The sequence below is a fragment of the Elgaria multicarinata genome, chromosome 14 (assembly GCF_023053635.1).
Source record: "Elgaria multicarinata webbii isolate HBS135686 ecotype San Diego chromosome 14, rElgMul1.1.pri, whole genome shotgun sequence".
NCBI lineage: Eukaryota > Metazoa > Chordata > Lepidosauria > Squamata > Anguidae > Elgaria > Elgaria multicarinata.
In genome coordinates, this window is record NC_086184.1 from 33464079 (window position 1) to 33484542 (window position 20464).

The window sequence follows — 20464 nt, forward strand, 5'->3', positions numbered from 1 at the left end:
GGTTGCCGAGAGAACTCCCTTGACACATCAATGGAGCCCCTTGCAGGAATGGCTCTCGTCTCGGCCTCGTCTCTGGACCAGCAGGGCAGGGGCTGCGAAGTAGCTGGGATTTTCCTGGAGGCCAGTGGTTGCCCTGTCTTGACCACACAGGCGGGGCACAATGGCCACCGGAGGATAGCATGGGCAGGCAGGTAACAGGTAGAGTGGTTCAGGCGATGTAGGGCCTTAGATGGCTCCCAGAGATCACCTGCTCCAGCATGTTCTGGATCTCAAACGAGGCCTTGATCCCGCAGGCACTGGGTGGCCCCTCCCAGGCCTCAACCCACCTCTGGAAGAGGCCTCGAGCTGCCCAGGAGCCTCTCCATCAGTTCCTTTCGGGTGCATGGCAATCTGGGGACTGTGATGTCGAGGGGCTTAGTCCACCGGAGGAGGATGGGCCTCTGGGGGCTCCTGGCTGATGGGCTTCAGTTCGCTGTGGGGGGGGCTGGGCATGGCATCCCTGCAGCTTGCACCCCTCCTCTCCCTGACCCGGCTGGTGGCTCTTCCTCTGTGCCAGAGCCAGGCCAGCAAACCCCGTTCCTAAATGCGTTCTCTGAAGGCAAGTTTTTCTTGAACCGTTCAGCTGCTGTGGCGAAGGATGACTATTTCCCCAGTCATCTCCAATGGTGTACAAATGAGATGTTCATCACCGACATTCCCATTTGGAATGGGAAACGGACTCTTGAGAGGCAGCAAGTGGCCAGGGTCCCCTTGTTAATATTTTTTTTTTACTTTAAAACAGTTTACCTTGCTCCTCAGCTGAGAAGGCTCCTAGAAAGGCTTGCATGCAGTTGGCAAAACCCAAGACAGTTTCTGCTTTTAAGTTTTTTTTACACAAAATTAAAAGGAGGGAGGAAAGAGAAAAAACCGCCGCCCGGGGCGCCGTGTCTTGGGAGTTCAGCCCTGGTCCCGAGCTGCAAGGTGTTTGCATGCAGCTCCAGCACCCTGTCAGTAGAACCTGCTGGCTGCTGGGTGACCTTTGCCCCCATTTTAAAGTCCCAGCCGAAGGACCGTCGGCAAGAGCTCTGCAAAGGTCAGACCCAGAATGAGCTTCTCGAGTCGAAATTGGGATTTTGGTTGTGGCCAAACGTAGCACTAACTGGTCAGAGGAGGGGAGTCTGGGCAGGGCAGCCCTGTCCATCCGTTTGGCATGGAGACACCACGGCCCGGCCCGGCTCCCTTGCTGCCTGGTGCACGGGGACTGTGGTCCAGCTAGCCAGTTCTGTACGTGGGATCAGCCACGCCTTGGTCCTTGCTGGGGTGGATGGTAGGAGAGGGCGGGAACGGGGCTTGCTTGGATGGGCCCAGTGGGAGACGTTTGCTGCTAGCGCTCATCAGGGAGCCTGCCAGGTTGTCTTGAAGATCCTCTGCGGGGCCACCCATCACAGAGCCCCTATTCCAGCCTTGGACCTTCAGCCCGACGGTCAGGCGACTCTTTCCCCCATCGCTCCTCCCTGCTCCACAGCAGGACTTTCCTGAGGGAAGGACCTCCGTGCACAGCGCTCCCACACTTTGGGGCAGCCGCCGCGCGTGCCCCCTTGCTCAAGCCGCTCCTGCAGAAGGGGCTTTCAAGCGAAATTCTCCGGGGACTTTTCTCCATGTGATCCAGATTCCAAGTACAGGAAAGCTTAACAAAAGCCAGCGTGAATGGCTGCCTTTATCCATTTATGCTTTTATTTGTGCCTGGTTGGATTTCGGCCCAACGGTGCCCCAAGTTCCCAGCTTTCAGCTTGCCAAGGTTGAAATTTGGGACTGCGCTGTGCAACAAAGAACAGCAAGGCTCAGCTTCATGTGACCTCTGGTTTACTTCCTCCTGCTTGTTCCCACTGCAGTGCTTGAGTTACATCTTCTTGGCACGCAAGTGGACTTGGGAGCTTTGCCGGCTGATGTGTGGGTCTTCAGGGCAGGAGCGGATGGCACCAGTGGGCATTCCCAGGAGCTGGGCTGCCCTGGTGTGGGGCACGCTGCCTTAGGCAGGTGTGTGAGCTGTTGCTAGCGGGCTCGCAAATTCCCCTTTCTCCCCTTGGCCATATTGTGGACGTTTGTTCACCAGACTTGGGGGAAACATGTCGCTAGTAGCAGGCTGCGAGATTTGCTTTGGAGAATGTCAGACAAGGGCAGACTCTGTTGCTTATTCATTTAAGATTATTTTTAGGGTGCAGGTTTTGCAGCTGTATGGGAGATCTAACTCTTATGTCTGGGGCAAAGGGGATCGTCTCTCTCTCCTTCTCCATTGCTACTGTGACTATTTAGTGTTAAGTTCCTAACGTTGAAGAAAAGGCCAAGTTTACTTGCTCTTTGTAGGCCCAACTTGTGGGCTGTTTGTTTAGGACAGCCTCCTCAAAACTGGTGTCTTCCAGATGGTTTGAACTACAACTCCCAGCATTCCTGAAATTTTCCATGCTGGCTGGGGCAGATGGGAGTTGTAGTCCTAAACAGCTGGGTTGGAGAAGGCTTGTTTAGGAACAGGCAGACACAAGACTGATACAGAAAATGAAAGTAACCACCAGGCCCCCTTAGGAGACAAAGCCTTGGTCAATATGAAGACATGGCCAAGCAACCTAATTACGGCCGCACTCTTATTTAAACTTCAGTCTTGCTCTGCTTCTTGTTGGAGCAACATGCAGAAAGCCCTATCTGACTTCCAGCTCCAGCACAGCTCTAAGCTTTCCATGGTGCTGATCTCTTTCTATCTTTCTTCCCTGAGAAACCTAACCTGACCCCTGCTCAAGTTTTGGTCCATTGCAGAAACCTTATTATTATTATTTATTTATTTATTTATTTATTTATTTATATAGCACCATCGATGTACATGGTGCTGCACAGACCACACAGTAAATAGTAACCTGCAGTAACCTGCAACACAGATTAGAGCACAGAGCCTGACAGAACCCACAGCCTGAAATAGTACAGGCTCTGGGCAAATTCATCTTTCAACCTCAAAGATGCCAATCTGTACATTCCCTTCTAACCAGCTCACCACAATTTCTTGTGATTTATTGACAGGGGTGGCATTATTGATAGGGTGCTCTGCCACATTGTCCAGCACTTCCATCAAGTCCTTAGGATGGTTACTGCTGAGAGGCACAGAGGGCCATCCTTACCCAGATGCCTTGATCAGGGCTCCTCCTTCTGAAAAAGCAGAGCTGGTACCGACAATAGCCTCTCTAGAGCAGGGCTCTGTCAGCATTTGGGACTAAGCCACTTCCGCCCTATCAGGGGAGAAGACAACTTCTGAATGGACTGGTTGATCAGGCAGCATTTTAACCCCAATGAATGGGCTGTCCTTGAGTTGGCTTACAGCTAGACCTATCCATGAGTTGGAAGTCAAGCAAGGAAAGCCTTCATGGTGCCTTCCAAAGCAAGAGCAGCAACATTTCTAAGTTAGAGGGCATTGAAGCCCTCACCCAGGCTTCCTGGTAGAGGGAGTTTCTGCTTCTGTCCAGAGTCTTAGCCAAGATCCAGGCAGATGAGGCCTAACCAGGGCCGAATAGAGGGGAACCAGTACCTCATGCGATTTGGAAGCTATAGTTCTATTAATGCAAACCAAATTAGCATATTCTTATTTTGCAGCTCATATTCAGCTTGTGATCTGTAACAATTCCAAGATCCTTCTCGCTTGTAGTGCTGAGCCAAGTATCCCCCATCTTGTAACTGTTCATTTGGTTTCTATTTCCTAGATGTAAAACTTGGCATTTATCCCTATTAAATTTCATTCTGTTGTTTTCAGCCCAGCACTCCAGCCTATCAAGATCACTTTGAAGTTTGTTTCTGTCTTCCAGGGTATTAGCTGTCCCACCCAATTTTGTGTCATCTGCAAAATTGATAAGCGTTCCCTGCACCTCTTCGTCCAAATCATTAATAAAAATGTTGAAGAGCACTGGGCCCAGGACTGAGCCCTGCGGCACCCCACTCGTTGCCTCTCCCCAGTTTGAGAAGGTTCCATTGATAAGTACTCTTTGAGTCTGATTCTGTAGCCAACTGTGGATCCACCTAATAGTTGTTCCATCTAGCCCACTTTTAGCTAGTTTGTTAATCAGAATATCATGGGGCACTTTGTCAAAAGCTTTGCTGAAGTCAAGATATATGACGTCCGCAGCATTCCCACAGTCCACAAGGGAGGTTACCCGATCAAAAAATGAGATCAGATTAGTCTGACTCAGGGCTGGTGCCAGACTATTTTGCGCCCTACGCAAGGCAAGCTACTTGCACACACACCCCAAAATTGCCAACTTCAATTTTTAAGAACAGATATTTTGTAGAAAAAATAAAAAGCACAAAACTGGAACTTATGTTTTTTCTTAAAACAGCTAATTTGTATAAAACTATGACCCTTAAAGGTCAGTACTACACCCTTCTGAGGTCTGCGCCTAGGTGGCTGCCTAGTTGGCCGCCTAGTTGGCCTAATGGTAGCATTGGCCCTGTCCATGCTGGCTTCTAGTAATCACTGCATTGTTTTCAAGGTGTTTACCAGATTGACTTCTTTATAATCTGCTCCAGAATTTTCTCAGGCATGGATGTCTGACTGACTGGTCTGTAGTTCCCAGTTGTCTCCTTTTTGCCTTAGTTGAAGATAGGGACAACATTAGCTCTCCTCCAGTCATCTGGCACCTCACCCGTCTTCCATGATTTTGCAAAGATAATAGACAGTGGTTCTGAGAGTTCTTCCACTAGCTCTATGATGCATTTCATCGGGTCCTGGAGATTTGAACTCATTCAAACAGTTCAGGTGCTCCTTGACCATTTGTTTATCAATCTCAAACTGCAATCCTGCCCCCTCAACTTCTGCTTCACTTTCTCCAGGGGGGTCATAGACCCACTTTTAGGAGAAGACTGAGCCAAAGTAGGAATTGAGCACTTCAGCCTTTTCTTTGTCCTCTGTTATCAATTTGCCATCCCCATTAAGCAGTTGAACCAGTTTAAGCTGTTTCTGTACAGCTTATACGGCTGTCAAAGTCATAGAGAACATAAAATATAACCAGAATGACTTATAGTCAGCTATAACCATCCCTCATGTGTATGGGGCATGGACAGGGGAAGGGTTTCATCAAAGGTTTTTACTCTTTGGGCGATTAAAATGTGGAAGTCTGTGGAAGCCTCCGCCTCCTTGGGGTCCCAGGGCTCCTGTCCTCCAAGGAGCAGCTACCTCTTGGGCCATTAGGGCTAGATTCTCTCCGCCTGAGGGAGGTGGTGTACAAGGCAACAATTTGGTATTTCCTCTTTCTCCCCTCCCCTCCCCTCCCCCCCCCCCCCGGGTATGGGTGGTGCATGATTTTGTTACGCAATGGTGTCTGGAGCACTGGATGGCACCAAGAAGAGAGAATGGAGAATTTTCTTATCTTGCAAATTCTTCTGTTTCTTCACAAACTGTGATCCAATTGCTACCCTAGTGGCTGGAAAAAATGGATGGTTTTGGTGCTATAGAGGGCTAAAATGCTCAAATTTTAGGCTCTTTTACAGCGGCCTCTGAGTGCCAAATGGGCCAAAGTTACCTTGAGAACAGGCTTTAATTTGACCCTTTTAGTGCACTGTAGTGTGTTGCCACCACACCTCAGGGGCCAGCTGCCAGTTATTTTGCTGGCATTCTGCCTGTCAGAGGAAGTCCGTGGGGGTAAAAATGCCCCCTAGACCCTGCTGAAGGTGCCCACCCCTGCTATAGGTCTAGATTGGGGCCCCCGAAGTAAAGGTGCTTGCTTTGGCAGGCATTTCTGACCTTAGGGAGCAAGTGGGTGGTGTTTCCTACCTCAGCCTCTCTGGCTCATCTTTCGTGAAGCACAGCCTGGCCGCCTCCTGGGCAGAGTGGGGAGAGCCTTCTGTCCTCCCTTCTGGCAAGCACCAAGCACGCAGTGGAGCAGCTGGGGGCTGGTGCCAGGGCTGGCTGGGTCACAAGCCAAGCCAGTCTCAGTGTCCTCCTGCCACTGAACGCCAAGTCTCCTTGTTGCTGAGCAGGACAGCCGCTGTGGAGAAGGCTATCAATGGCTACTAGTCCTGATGGCTATGTGCTACCTCCAATATCAGAGGCAGTAAGGCTCCCACAATCAGGACACGGTGCAACGACAGCCTCCTACACATGTTCCCCAGCAACTGGTGGCCCAGTTGCTGGAGAACATGGGCAGGAGAGTGTTGTTGCACCGTGTCCCGATTGTGGGACCCTGGTTGACAGCTGGTCGGCTACTGTGTGAACAGAATGCCAGACTAGATGGATCTTGGTCTGATCCCGCATCAGGGCTCTTCTGATGTTCTTATGAGTCTGCTTCATAGTGTTGTGTTGTTTTGCTGGTCTTGTGACCATAAATAAATAAATAAAGTCCACTTTGGGCACCTGCAGGCTGTCGATTCCATTCCCTTTGAGGAAGCCACGCACACGGACACCGACTTGGGCCCAACGTCAGCTTCATACAGACTGGTTCTGTGGGGAGGCTGCCTCATTTGGGAGCTGCCTTCCCCCGAGCCAAGCCATTGGCTCAGCCATCAGCACCAGCAGGAATTGGCCGTGGCTCCCCAGGGCCGTTCCCCAGCCCTATGTGGAGATTCTAGGAGCTGGGCTTGGTGTGGTTTCCATGTAACCTCAGGCCCCGCCCCCATTTTTGATCCAGGCTAGCGATAAGCCCTTGTGTTGCTTGAGGGTCTTGTCCTGCGCCAGGGAAAGGGGCGAGCAACACTCAGTGGGTCTCCCTCGACTGGGCTCCTGGCATTTGCCTGCACAGGTGGGCTCTGGCTCCATCTGACAGAGGCGTCAGGGGAGGCTGGCCAGTGGTTCCAATGATGTGTTTGCAGTGCTGTCCCCTGCTAATCTGCTCCTGAAGATTCAGGCCAGCTGTCCCCCAACCCAGACCTATAGGACTACCACTCCCACAACCCTCCAGCCAGATTCTGGGCGCTGTAGCCCAACATATCTGGAGGGCACTAGGTTGAGGAAGGCTGGCCCAAGTCTAGTTTCCCCAAGCAGCCGATGGAAGTGCATTGCTTGAGACTGCAGCCAGGGGCTCTTATGCCAAGATAAAATGCCGATGCTCACAGAAATCCGGCCTGGCCCGCAGAAAGGGGGCACGCCTCGCTGTCTGCCTGCCATGCTCACCTGGCACGACAAGGGATTGTTTTACTTTTGGGTAGGTGGCCTTGTGAGCCTCTGTTTGAAGGAGGAAAATCCAGACACAGTTTTGCCCTTTTAGCTGCTATTTGTGAGTAGTCAAACTGACTACTCAGTTGAGACTGACTACCCAAGTCTCGCCTGGCGCCAACGCTGCTATCTTTCCGATGCCAGGTTAAGACTTTCCTCTTTGCCCAGGCGTATGGCAGCACATCTTTATTACCCACATGTTTAGTTTTTTAACGGTTTTTAATGCTTTATGTGTGTATGTTCTGTGTTTTGGAATTTTAAATTTTGTATACTCGTTTTTATCTTAATTTTCGAATTTTTGTAAACTGCCCAGAGAGCCCTGGCTATGGGGGCAGTATATAAGTGTAATAAATAAATTTATTACTTTTGCTTTTTTAGAAGTGGCCGTACCATCGCTTCTTTTAAACATGATGGAAAACTCCCCTCCCTGAGAGATGTTGTAATTGTAATATAATTGCATTTCCTTCCTGGGTGACCAGCCAAGGACAGGGATCGAATATACACACACCTCGCTTTCTTGTGGTGGTGTCTTCTGTCCTCGCCCTGGATGGCAGCTGGATATACTCCTGAGATGCTCAGCCCCAGCACTCTTGAGTGCTTGGGAGCATGGATGCCTTGAGGCATGCATAGCATTGGCTGCCTCTTCAGGAACAGTGCAGTGGGCGGCCCAACATCCAATTGGTTCAAACTGAAAATGGGGCGCATTGAGTTGACCTAGATCTGGAGAGCAGATGAAATCTTTGAAATATGCTCAACTGCTTTGGGGAGGGTAAAAGGAGCAGCAATATGTTCATGACCAGGAAACTGTTGTTTGCATGCTTGAAAGGATCTTCCTGTCCTCTGCTAGGCCGGTGCCGTGTGGAAGCGTGAGTGGACTTTCCCCATTAATCCTCTGCCTTGGCCACTCTGCAAACTGCAGGGAACAGCTTCTAGTGCAAAATCTGAGAACCTTGTTTGAGTCCAGTTTTCCAGCTCTTGTGGTTAAAGAGAAATCTCTGAAAGCATGTTAAAAAAAAAAAGCCCCCCGTCTCTCTGGCATGCCAACGATGACAAAGTAGGGCTTGTGCATCCAGCACTGGGGCCGTCTCCCCAGGCGTGTCTTGTCCTCTCATCTTTTCCATAAGGCCCATCTGACTTTTTCCAGTGTCTGGCAAGAAACTGAAACAAATTTCCAGATTCCGTTGAACTTGTGGAACAGCTGGAACAACGCGTGATAAATATTTGCAGTGATGATGATGACTGTTGTTATTATTATTAAACAATTATTGTTATTACTATTAAACAGCCACAACTGCAAAATTGGAGCCGCGAGATCAATCCAGTTCGCTTCTGTCCTTGAGCCTCAATCCCCGAGGCAGGGGGGCTCCTCACTTTCCCGTCTTCTCTGTCGCATCAGCTAATCCTCGCCAGCTGACCGGTTGGCGCTTCCTCCCTGGAGGTTCTGCAAGGCCCTCTTCAGCGCATGCTGCTCTGCGCACGGAGAGGGTGCGGCCCTCCTCTGCCCCCCTGGAATCAGGGTGCCCGCCTCGTCCTTGGGGGGAAGGGAAGCGCGTCATTGGCCTCTGCCCTTTCATGTCCAATGGCGGGAGCTCCGGGAACCGCCGCCGCCCTCCTCGGATGGCGGGACCCAGCTGACGGGCCTTTCTGGCACCTGGCCCGTTACTACGGCAACGTTAGGCATTCGTGCTCCGGCAGGATATTGCTTTTCTTACTCCCTTCCAGCTCCATTCTTTCTCTGGCACAAAAGAGAGTGAGGGAGAAGCTGCCTGGGGGCTGTTCAGCGGAGGGACGTGCGCTGCGTGCCAAGCACCCCCTGCCCTGGCAGAGTCCCTCCGTGGCGGCATGTACCGTTGGACGCATCCAAAGGTGGCCTTGCATGTGGAATGTGGGTCGGGGGGGGGGAGATCTAATCTGGCAGCTGTCTCTAGGCAGGATTCTCCATCTACTAATCCATCTCAGAAACGCCCCCCTCCCCACATACTCCCTCTCCGAGGCAGCCGTGGCAGCTTCTTTTGTCTCCGGTGGGGGAGGGGGGGCTCCAAATGCGGCCTCTGAGTCAGTCCATCGGTGGCTCCCTGCCCTCCCAGTAGGTGTCCTGGAGGCACCTGCTTGGCCACTTGCTGGGCCAGATGGACCTTCAGCTTCAGGGCTGTGCTCATTCTCAGCGTTGTTTGCAGCCTACAGCTTGGGATGCATCTATGAGACGTGGCTGGCCGTCCTGGTGGAGGCTCCCTGCACATCGTCAGTTGCAGGCCTCTGTCAGAGGGCCTTCCCTGCCGAAGGCCTTGTTGGGGTGCAGCAGTGCAGCGGCCTGAGGGCTGCGACGCGAGCTGTGCTGTGCAATGCCCCTCCCCGTCTCCCTCGTTGGCCTGATTGGTGAGACCCTACACAGGCGTCACAAATCCTCCACGGAATCCCCTTGTCATGAGTGGCCGGTCTGCATGGAGTATCTGGATTTAGTATCTCATGTGCCTGGTGCCTTCCTGTGCTCCTGGGGGTATCATGTGCACCTTCTGCTGCCACAGGGCACGTTAGTAAAACCCCATCAGCCTGACAAGTGAGTAACTGACGTGCCAACATGCAACAGGGGAGGCAGGCAGAGAGACAGCTCAGCATTGCATCAGAATGGTGCCCTTAGTAACCCACAGGCATGCCTGGTTTGCGTTTTCGTGGCTTCAGTGGATCCGTGGCAGCACTGGAAGGTCCCAGGTTCCACCTTTGGCCCTTCTAGGTCTCTCATCCTGAGATCTTGAAGGTCCATTGCCAGAGTAGAACACATGGGGTCCGAAGGGTCAGTGGTCTCCCCCCAGATCTAAGGCAGCTTCATAGTAGTGGACGTGAGTGAGGGAGATGCCAGTACAAATCCCCACTTGGTGATGGAGCTCCCTGACCTTGAGCCAGTATCTCTTGGCATAGCCTGCCTCACAGGATTGTTGTGAGGATAACATGGAGGTGGAGAGGAGAATCATGAGCTCTGTGGAAGAAGAGCAGGATATGAAATACCCTCAGCAAAGACCCATAAACAGACATAGCAGCCATGGGGGAAGAGAAGAGGCCATCTTTTGAATCGATATCTGGTGCATAATCCATGAGAAGCATGACTATATAAAGGAAGCACAGCGACAACTCCCCAATACCACGCTTTACAGCCCACTACTATCTGACCCCACTGAGGAATACCAAAAATGCTGAAAGAATACCCTAGAGCTGTGTGAGGAAAAAGTCCCCATAGACGCCCCCCGGGAGTTTCAACCAGGGAACCTCTCTCTAGTGCCTAAAATACCCCATCCGGTAACCGTTGGTGCCCTGTTGTCTCCAGCATCCACAGTAGGGGTGGGTGGGTTATGTGGACCCTGTTCTTAGACCCAAGCTATGTATGTGACACCACAGCTGCCATTTATTGACCATCTACCCGAGAACACCACCCTGGCAATCATGAATTTAGAGGCACTTTATACTAACACACCCCACACAGATGGGCTACCAGCCATCAGGAATACCATCACTGCTACCAAACTATGCCACTTTGTACTCAGACACAGCTGTTTCAGATTTGAGTATACCCTATATCTACAGATCAATGGAACTGCTCTGGGCACTCGAATGGCATCACAATACGCCAACATATTTATGGCCAACTAAGAGCAACATTTCCTGAGCACATGCTCCAAAAGACTGCTCCTCTATCTAGGATTAATTGACAACATCTTTCTCATCTGAATGAATGGGAAGGAGGACCTCGAGGGATTCCACCAAGAATTCAATAACTTTCATCCCACCATGAACCTGAGCATAGACCAGTCCATGCAACAGGTTCACTTTCTGATCATCACTGTGCAGCTCCACAATAAATTTATCACTGTGCCAAAAAACCAGAGACTGCCTCCAGCTGCCACCCTGGATCCATCACAAGATCCATCACATATTTATTCCTGTTTCTCTTACAGAGACACATACCTACAGGATTTGCAGCAGACATTCCTAAAAGTACAGTACCCACCTGACGTGGCAAAGGAGCAGACTAACAGGGCCAAGCAAGTACCCAGAGGCTACGTACTACAGGACCGGCCCAAGAGAGAAAACCACAGAATTCCTCTTGTTGTCATTTAGAACTCCCACCTTAAACCACTGCAAGGCATCACCAAGGATTTACAATCCATTTTGGAAAATGATCCCCACCACTCACAGGCAGGAGGTGGGAGGCCTTTTCTTGCATTTCATTTTCATTAATTGCATTTTTATACCGCCCAATAGCCAAAGCTCTCTGGGCAGTTTACAAAAATTAGAACTACAACAATATTTAACAATATACTAATCAACAACATCACAAGAATACTAAAAAATATACTAAATGCAACTTCACAGCAAAACAAACCACATAAGAAGATAAAAAGAAAAGAAAAGAAAGCTTGGTTGGAACAGCGTTTCTCCCCTGGAAGCAGCGCCTCCCAACCTTCAGCTCCAGCCTTGCTTTAAAAGTCTCCAGGTTGAGGGGGGGAAGGGGAGCAGGTGGAATAGCTCACCCTTGGTGGAACAGCATTGCACAGACAAACTGCCAGTCTGAGAGAGCTACTCATGTACAACAACAGACGGACAACAGCCCTGGAAGCTGGCCTTGCAACAAACTCTGCCCCCACATCTACCCAGACAACACTGTCACTGGACCAAACGGCGACAGACACACTGTCAGAGGATCATAGAACTGCACATCCTCAGACGTGGAATAACTGGAATACGCTATCGTGGGTCAGAAATGCCCGCCTGCTAATTACAGAGGTCAAACTGGACAGCCCTTATGCAGGAGAATAAAGGGGCACAAAATTGTCACTAAAAATGGCAACATCAACAAACCTGTGGGGGAATATTTCAACCTTCCAGGTCATAGAATCATAAAACAGGAGCGTTGGAAGGGGGCTATAAGGCCATCGAGTCCAACCTGCTGCTCAATGCAGGAATCCCCAGTAAAGCATCCCTAACAGATTCCTATCCAGCTGCCTCTTGTGGGAGAGCCCATAACCTCCCTAGGGAATTGATTCCATTGTCGTACTGCTCTAACAGTCAGGACGTTTTTCATGATGACCAGCCAGAATCTGGCTTCCTATAACTTGAGCCCGTTATTCTGTGTCCTGCACTCTGGGAGGATCGAGAAGAGATCCTGGCTCTCCTCTGTGTGACAACCTTTCAAGTATTTGAAGAGTGCTCTCATGTCTCCCCTCAATCTCCTCTTCTCCAGGCTAAACATGCCCAGTTGTTTCAGTCTCTCCTCATCGGGCTTTGTTTCCAGACCCCTGATTATTCTCGTTGCCCTCCTCTGAACCCCCTCCAGCTTGTCTCCATCCTTCTTCAAGTGAGGTGCCCGTAACTGGACACAATACTCAAGATGAGGGCTAACCAGGGCCGAATAGAGGGGAACCAGTAGCTCATGCAATTTGTAAGCTATACTTCTATTAATGCAGCCCAAAATAGCATTTGCCTTTCTTGCAGCCATATCGCACTGTTGGCTCATATTCAGCTTGTGATCTACAACAATTGTAAGATCCTTCTTGTTTGTAGTATTGCTGAGCCAAGTATCCCCCATCTTGGAACTGTGCATTTGGTTTCTATTCCCTAAATGTAGAACTTGGCATTTATCCCTATTAAATTTCATTCTGTTGTTTTCAGCCCAGCACTCCAGCCTATCAAGATCACTTTGAAGTTTGTTTCTGTCTTCCAGGGTATTAGCTATCCCACCCAATTTTGTGTCATCTGCAAATTTGATCAGCGTTCCCTGCACCTCCTCATCCAAATCATTAATAAAAATGTTGAAGAGCAGGTCGTTCGGTAACAGACCTCAAAGTGGCTGTCTTGCAACAATGACTGAACTCGGAGCTGACATTCATTTATTAAGTTTAACACCTTGGACCTTGGCTTGAACCAGTCGTCTGAATGGCTGAGTCATTATGGTCTGCAACATAGGATGATAAGCATTATAACAGGGTTGGGCAACTAGTGGTTCTCTAGATGTTTTCCCCTTCAACTCCCATCAGCCCTAGGCAGTATAGCCAATGGTGAGGGATCATGGGAGTTGGAGGTCAAAACATCTGGAGGGCCACTATTGTCCACCCCGCAGGGCAGAAGAAGACTGCCAGTACAATGGTTCCAAGCAGGTGACACTGTTTTTGCTGCACAGAGACTGAACAATCCGGGGCTGAGGGCAGGGAGGGGGAGGCCCAGCTTCCCCTGGAGAGAGAGAGACCCCCCCTTCCCCCTGCTGCTTTAGGGGTGTTCCCTCCCTAGGATCAGGCACATCCTTCTGCTTACTTCATTTTGCTCTTCCCGGGAGGGAGGTTGGGCTTCAACAATGCCAGGAGTGACGGTTCATAAGATGCTGCAGTGCCGCAAAGCCACACCAGTGACCCTTCTGAGAGCTTTGAACTCCAGAGGCTGACTTGCTCCTGCCTAAGCGCTGCGTCCCCTTCCTGCCTCCTCCTGTTTGTTCCAGGAGAAAGACAGAATTCCGGTTTCTCACCTGAGCTGCAGCCTTGCAGGCAGCCCTTCTGGCCGGGCCTCCCAAGCTGTCCCTGGAAGGAGAGTGAAACGCTGAGCTGCTCCATCCTGGCTCTGTTGTGGGTGCACAGGGGCAGGCGCTGAGTCCCTCTGGCTAAGGCTCACCCCAGTGGTCCCAAGTGGGGTCTTTTCTCCCATGGGAGTGGTGTGGCCATTGGCCCCATGGCAGTCTCTGAACGTGCGCTCCTGTGGGTGACCACGCTGGCTTGTCATGTGCATGACCGTATCAGGGAGTCAGTGGAGAAATTGGTTGTTAAATGTACTCTTAATCCAGAGCTAGATGTTACAGCAGAGGCTTGCTGGTGCCACAGGCAAGTATCCTGCGCCTTGTCCTTCCTGGAGCCCCTGTTGACATCCAGGAGTAGGAAGCTTGGCACATTACATCATCTGTGGCAGCCAGAGCAATGGAGGAGGGCCAGGTAGCTTGTGGCACCATGATGTTATGTTGCGTGGGTGCTTTGACGGTGCTTCAAAGGCCTTTTTTATTCCTCAACAGCCTTCCCTGTGATTGATATTTGTTGGCCTCTTTCCCCTATTCCAGGTGATCCTCAAGGACCTTGAAGTCTTGGCAGAGATTGCATCCTCTCCAGCAGGCCAGACCGAACACCAAGGGCCAAATGATGGCTCCAGCGTGCGATCCGGGCAACTGGAACTGCAGATCCCCGCTCCGACCAAAACTGGCCAGGTTGGCGCCTCTGGTAAGTCCCCTGACGACTCCGGCAACTTGCTGGCAAAGAACGGAACCTTACAAACCAGCCTCCCCCAACCTGGTGCGCCCCAGATGTCTCGGACTGGAACTCCCGGCCAGTAGAGTTAGTCAAGGAAATCTGCTCAAAGCATCCTCTTAGTGCTTTGCTTTTGCTCCTGATGGGAAGTGCCACATGACAGTCTTCACGAGGCCTTGGCAAGGGGTTCTCTGGCACAAAGGCTCTAGTATCTGGTGCAAGTATCTGGCGTCCCGGAGGAGTAGCGTCGCCTCCCCTGCTCTGTGATTCCAGCTGCAGCAGGAGCCCGGGGCTTCCTGCTGTATTAAAGACCGGGTTGGTTTTCGACACAGAAGGGGGTGGGAAATGGGAATGGAAGCAAGCCCCGTTCTTCTTGTGAATGTTGCATCAATTGTAATGGAATCAAAAGTATTCATTGTGTCTCTGAGTGCCTGGGATCCCTCTTGATCTTTAGAGCAGGGTTCTGGCCCTCATGACTGCAGAATAAACCTGAGTAAAAGGTCTAGCCTCATGGTGAGGCCTCGTCTCTCTGCCCTGCCCTCCCACGTGGGGGTCTTATGCTCTCTTGCTCACCCTCCTGCCTCCCCCCACTCCACCCCACTCCTCCTCCTCCTCTGGAGTCTTGTGACTGGATCATTTTGTAATTGGAACAGAGGACTTACAGCAGCCTGTCTTGAGTCAGTTGTTGGCAGTTCATCATGCTTTTGCTCAATAGAGTTTGTGTCTGTCTCAGAATGTAAAGCAGACAATGCCTAACATTTTAATGGGTAGCCTATATTTTCAGAAAAATCGATTCCAATGCTTTTACAGAGCCTGTGTCATTTCTGCTGTTTGTGAACTTGGAGCGTTTGGTTTTTGTAGCTTTCTTAGTCTAAGCCCTTAGGCCAGGAGCACATTTGGCAGAAGGACTCTCAGAACCACTGTCTATTATCTTTGCAAAATCATGGAAGATGAGTGAAGTGCCAGACGACTGGAGGAAGGCTAATGTTGTCCCCATCTTCAAAAAGGAGGCACCTGGGAACTACAGACCAGTCAGTCTGACATCCATCCCTGGGAAAATTCTGGAGCAGATTATAAAGAAGTGAATCTGTAAACACCTTGAAAAGAATGCAGTGATTACTAGAAGCCAGCATGGATTTCTGCCATGTTCTTAGTTGACTCTGTTCAATTCCTGACCAGGTCTGCAGGCCACAAAGCTGGTTGCACCCAGAAAGACCTCGCTGCATAATTGGGACTCTTAGGTACTCTAAAAAACGAGGATGAGAAGCCCAGACAATGTCACTCCTGGCTTGGCTTTGAATCCTCCAGGCTTTGAAAGGGCCCCTGTGGTGGTGGCAGCAGCAGCCATCCAAACCTGTGGGAAGAGGAGCCTCTTCAAGCCCTTGGTTGGGGCACTTCCATCCTAGCGCACCGCCCCTCTCTTAGGTCGGGGGCCGCTCTTTCCCCTGTCCTGGGCTGGGAGAGGTCTGGGTGTTGGGCGTCTGGAGGAGCACGTTTGAGATTCAGGTGTCCCTCCAAGCGCCACCTTATCCTCTCACCCGTGATGCTGCTGCTGCCGCTGGATAGAACCTGTTCTCAGGCGGGGCAGGGCGGGGGGAGGCTCTGCCCCTCTTGTCAGGATTGCCCATTGTGGCACTGCTCAGAATAAGGGTTCATGGGGAAGATGAAACACTGTCTTGTCGCCAAGAACATCTGCATTTTATATACATAATAAATTTATGCCCACTGGACATCATTGCCTTAAGTTAGACGAGAAGGTTTGTGTATTCCCAACTAAGGACCTTCTGTCTGAGTTTCTCTCCATTCTTGACTTGAAACCACCTTGCAAAGTCGGTCCATCACCCCGGAAGCTTCAGGCCAGAGCAGGGACTAAAGCTGCTCTTCCTGGTCCAAATCGAACACAGAAACCCCACAACTCCCCCCCCAGAGCCCCCCCTCCCCTGCCCCAACTACCACAACCATCTGGGGTCTTCTGCCACCAGCTGCCCCATAGGCAGGATCCTGGTAACTTGGTATATGTTGATACTGTTTGTTGTGCCAGTTTTTCAGTGTATTTTACTTTGCTTGGAAGGGTTTGTGTCCAGAAAGATGGGATATTGCTGCCCACCGCACTGCCCTCTCTCTGGCTTACCAATGAGTAGGAAGGGCAAAGGATCAAGTCATGCCAGAAGTTGAAAAGCAGCGGGAGGCCATTCAGGGCCTTTCAGCTCCAACCTGTGCTTGTGCGGTTTTATGCTTACATTCAAGCTCCCGTCTGTTCACCATATCATGAGGACTAGAGACTTACTACTTTTTTCTTTTTTTGTATGCGGGGACCAGTTCCAGTGCAGTCACCTTGGCTAGCAAACACAGTGGGCTGATGCCCTGTGCTTGTGGTGGCTGCGGCTGGAACCCTGTGCAGTGCCGCTAGTGTTTGATGGGTCTTCTCTGTGCTAGGGGAGAGGGAGGGGAGGGGAGGGGAGGGGAGGGGAGGGGATGCCTTTGTTTAGCTGGCCGGGAGGCTGAAGAGCTGTGCTTTTAGCTCAAGCGGGCGGCTTTCTCTTTCCTTCCCTATAGCTGGTCTGAAAATAGCCTTGCATTTGTGGCATCTCTCTGGGAGGCTGCCGTGGCGGCCCCTGGGGCTGCATTCCAGGCTCAGCCTTTTGTGTCCAATAATCGAAAGCTTTGAAAAGACCCTGCCCAGATGGGTCTTCCCAGCCCCCCTGGCTATCTTAGTTTTTAGAAAACCCATAACTGGGCAGATGATGATGATGATGATGATGATGATGATTTATATACCATTCAATTATCTGAACCGCCCAGAGAGCTCCGGCTATTGGGCGGCATAGAAATGTAATAAATAAATAAATAAATCTAACACATATTCCAGAGCGGTGAACACAAGTATAAACAGTAAAGAAAGAAGATTAAAAAAGCAAATTAAAATTGTTCAATTTAAAAACAAAGGAACCAAAAAACCAGTGGCTAGCCATTTGAGGAAGGCTTCTCGAAATAGAGTTGTTTTCAGGAGGCGAAGGAAGCAGCCTAGAATTGGTGCCTGCCCTGACCTTCAGGGGCAGGGAGTTCCACAGAGAAGGGGCCACTATGCTAAAGGCTCTTCTCCTGGTGGGTTCTAATCAGGCCACAGGTCCACGTGGAACCATCAGGAGCAGGCCCTCCGATGACTTCAGTAACTGGGCATGATGGTGACGGAGAAGGTGCTCTCTCAGGGGATCCTCCCTTTCAACCACAGCTGCATGATTTGGCCTTGGGTGAAGCTGGGGATTGTGAGGACCAAGCAGAAGGAAGGTCTTGCAGAGGAGGGCATGTCTCCCAGGTTGAGGCGACAACTAAGCAGGGCAGAATAGAGACACCCTCTTAGGTGTAGTGCTCACTTACGGGCCAGGCTCCCCATCAGGAGGGATCATCAGAAGGGAAGCTTTAGCAGCCCCTCAATTGTATTTGAGCTGGTGTAGAGACCCAAGAGCCAAGGTCTTAATCGCCTGGAATATGTTCTTGCCTGGACTAATTGTGAACTCTTGTTTGACTTGAATCCCATATCATTAAAACTCTTGACTTTGACTCTGTGTGGATTCTAGCCTTGGAACTTTCTCATGAGCAAAGCAAGAGTCTGCCTAAGCTACTTGATATGTTGGGGTCCATAAATGTTGTAAGCTGTGCCGTGAGCATTGGAAGGCCGGTCTGTGTAACCTGATCTGCTGCAATAAAGAGCTTTGCTGTTCCTTGTGCCCTGTGTCATGTTGCCAGAGTGTGCCAGAAAGTCAGGCCTCACAGCCAGCTGAGTTTGGTTTTCCTTTATGGTGGCTGTTTTGGAAGACATGTTTGCTGCTCTTCCCAAGTCCTTTCTTAGCTTTGCTTTTTTGCTCAGTTGGGAATCTGGGCTAACTGTCCCAAATTCAGGAAGCGGTGGTAAGGTGTGTGGACTCTTGGTACTCCACAAAAGCTGCTTTGTATGTTTATTTAGTACAAGATGTAATAGTGGCACACAAAGTTGAAAACTGCATCTACAAAGTCAAGTACTTACCTTGTATGGAAACAGCCTGTTATTCGTAACCTAATATTCTCACCATTATTTCAAGTGGGATTTCAAATACTTATTTATTAAAACATTTTATGTTCTGCCTATTTGCCGTTAATGCTGTTTAGACATCCAGGAGCAGTGCTGGTCCAAGAGCTGGTTCCTGAGGCGGGGACAGGGGGACGGGGCCAAAACAGGCCAATATAAGGTGTATATGAAGCTACTGGGCAAGGCCATCAGAAGATTGCAGCTGTATGTCCTCGCTATGCTGGTGAGGCCCAGCTCTGTTTCTCCTTGTCACCAGAGGCAGTGCTGACAGTGCAGGTGCTGGATAGATAAAAGGAAGGAGTTCTTCACACAGTGCATAGTCAGACAAGGGAATTCACTACCACAAAAGGTAGCGATGGGCACCAATTTGGATGGCTTTAAAAGGGGGTTGAACAAATTGCTGGAGGAGAAAGCTGTCCATAGCTACTAGTCCTGATGACTATGTGCTACATCTGGTATCATGTCGATACCTCCCACCCATGTCCCCCCATCAGTAGTTGCTGGGGAACATGGATGGGAGGGTCCTGTTGCACTCATGGCCTGCTCGTGGGCTTCCCATTGGGGCATCTGGATGGCCACTGTGTGAACAGAATGTTGGACTGGGTGGACCCTTGGTCTTATTTAGCATCAGCGCTCTTCTTACGTTCTTAAACGGCTTGAGACCTCAATCGTTGATGGAGCACCTCTTCAGGTATACACCTGGCAAGTCTTAAGATCTTCCAAGGGAGCCCTCCTCTGTGTCCCACTGTTGAGAGCAGTACATTATGTGGAAACATGAGAGAGGCCTTCTCGGCTGTGGCACCCTGATTATGGAATGCCCCCCATGCAGGAGGCCCGGCCAGCCCTGACACGGCTTTCATTTTACCACCCAGTGAAGGCCTAACTGTTCACTCAGGGTTTTGAGTTTTCTTGGCTCTAGCTCAGTTGGATACCTTTGTATGAGTGCTTATTTTATAATGGTGGTGAATATATTGGATATAGTTTTGTGGTGGGTTTTTTTTAATTGATGGAGCGAAATCACAGTATTAAATGCAGGTTCGTATTTGCTTTTCGGCCAGCATTCAAGTCCTAGACTCGCAACAGTGTTCTCTGGGGAGACCTGGCTTTTCTTCCTTGAGTAGCCGTGGGATGGTGGCTTATGAGGAAGGGTCCAAAGTTGCCTGAACCCTGGAACTGCCTGCGGGCAGCCCATCGCTCTTGGCCCTTGCTCTCCACCTGAAATGAAGAGATACTGCTGACCTGCTGTACAGGGCCGTTGTAAGGATGACTGGGATAAGGAATGGGAAGGTCCAGAGCAGCCTTTCCCAACCTGGGACCCTCCAGATGTTTTGGATTTCAACTCTCTTCAGCCCCAGCCAGCATGGTCAGGAATGACGGGAGATGAAGTCCAAAATATCTGGAGGGCGCCAGCTTGGGGAACGCTGTTCTAGAGTCTTCAAAGTACAACGCATCTAAATGATGAAATGCTCCATGTGTTCCTTGGGCAGCCCCTGTCTTCAAAGTGCTGCCGGTTCTATGACTTCAGTATGGAAGTCAGAAGTTTAAAGTCAGAAGTTCATCATTGTTGCGCTTGCCGAGAGGAACTTGTCAGACTAAGTGGACTGCTTTAAAACAGACCTGTGACCTCTGTTTGCAAGGCAAGGAGGCCTGGCCTGTGATCTTGCAATACTTGGGCAGGCAAACAGAACTAGCCCATCGGCTGCCTTGTCATGTGAGGGCATTGGGGAGATCTGTGGACCCTCCTGAGATCCTAGTGAAGCACTGGAACCCTCCCCTGAAATTGCATCTCGTTACTTCAAGCCTGCTTAGTCAGTAAATTCTGGGTTTGGGGTTGGGGAAGAGGCCATGGATCCCAGCCCTGACGATGTTAAATGCTGTGACCTGTGCCCCCTTGCAAAGTATTGCACCCCTTAAAGGGCGGTAATCACGTTCTCCGGAGGGGAGAAATCAGGGAGGCAGCAGATGTCA

General features: G+C 50.5%; 1 protein-coding gene across 1 annotated transcript in view; it reads left to right on the top strand.

The window, feature by feature from the left end:
- VAC14 (VAC14 component of PIKFYVE complex) overlaps positions 1–20464 on the top strand; it is a 106071-nt gene that overhangs the window by 28891 nt on the left and 56716 nt on the right. The window contains exon 13 of the mRNA XM_063141531.1: positions 14247–14403. Within this exon, the coding sequence (XP_062997601.1) occupies positions 14247–14403 (157 nt within the window). The remainder of the gene's footprint in view (positions 1–14246; positions 14404–20464) is intronic.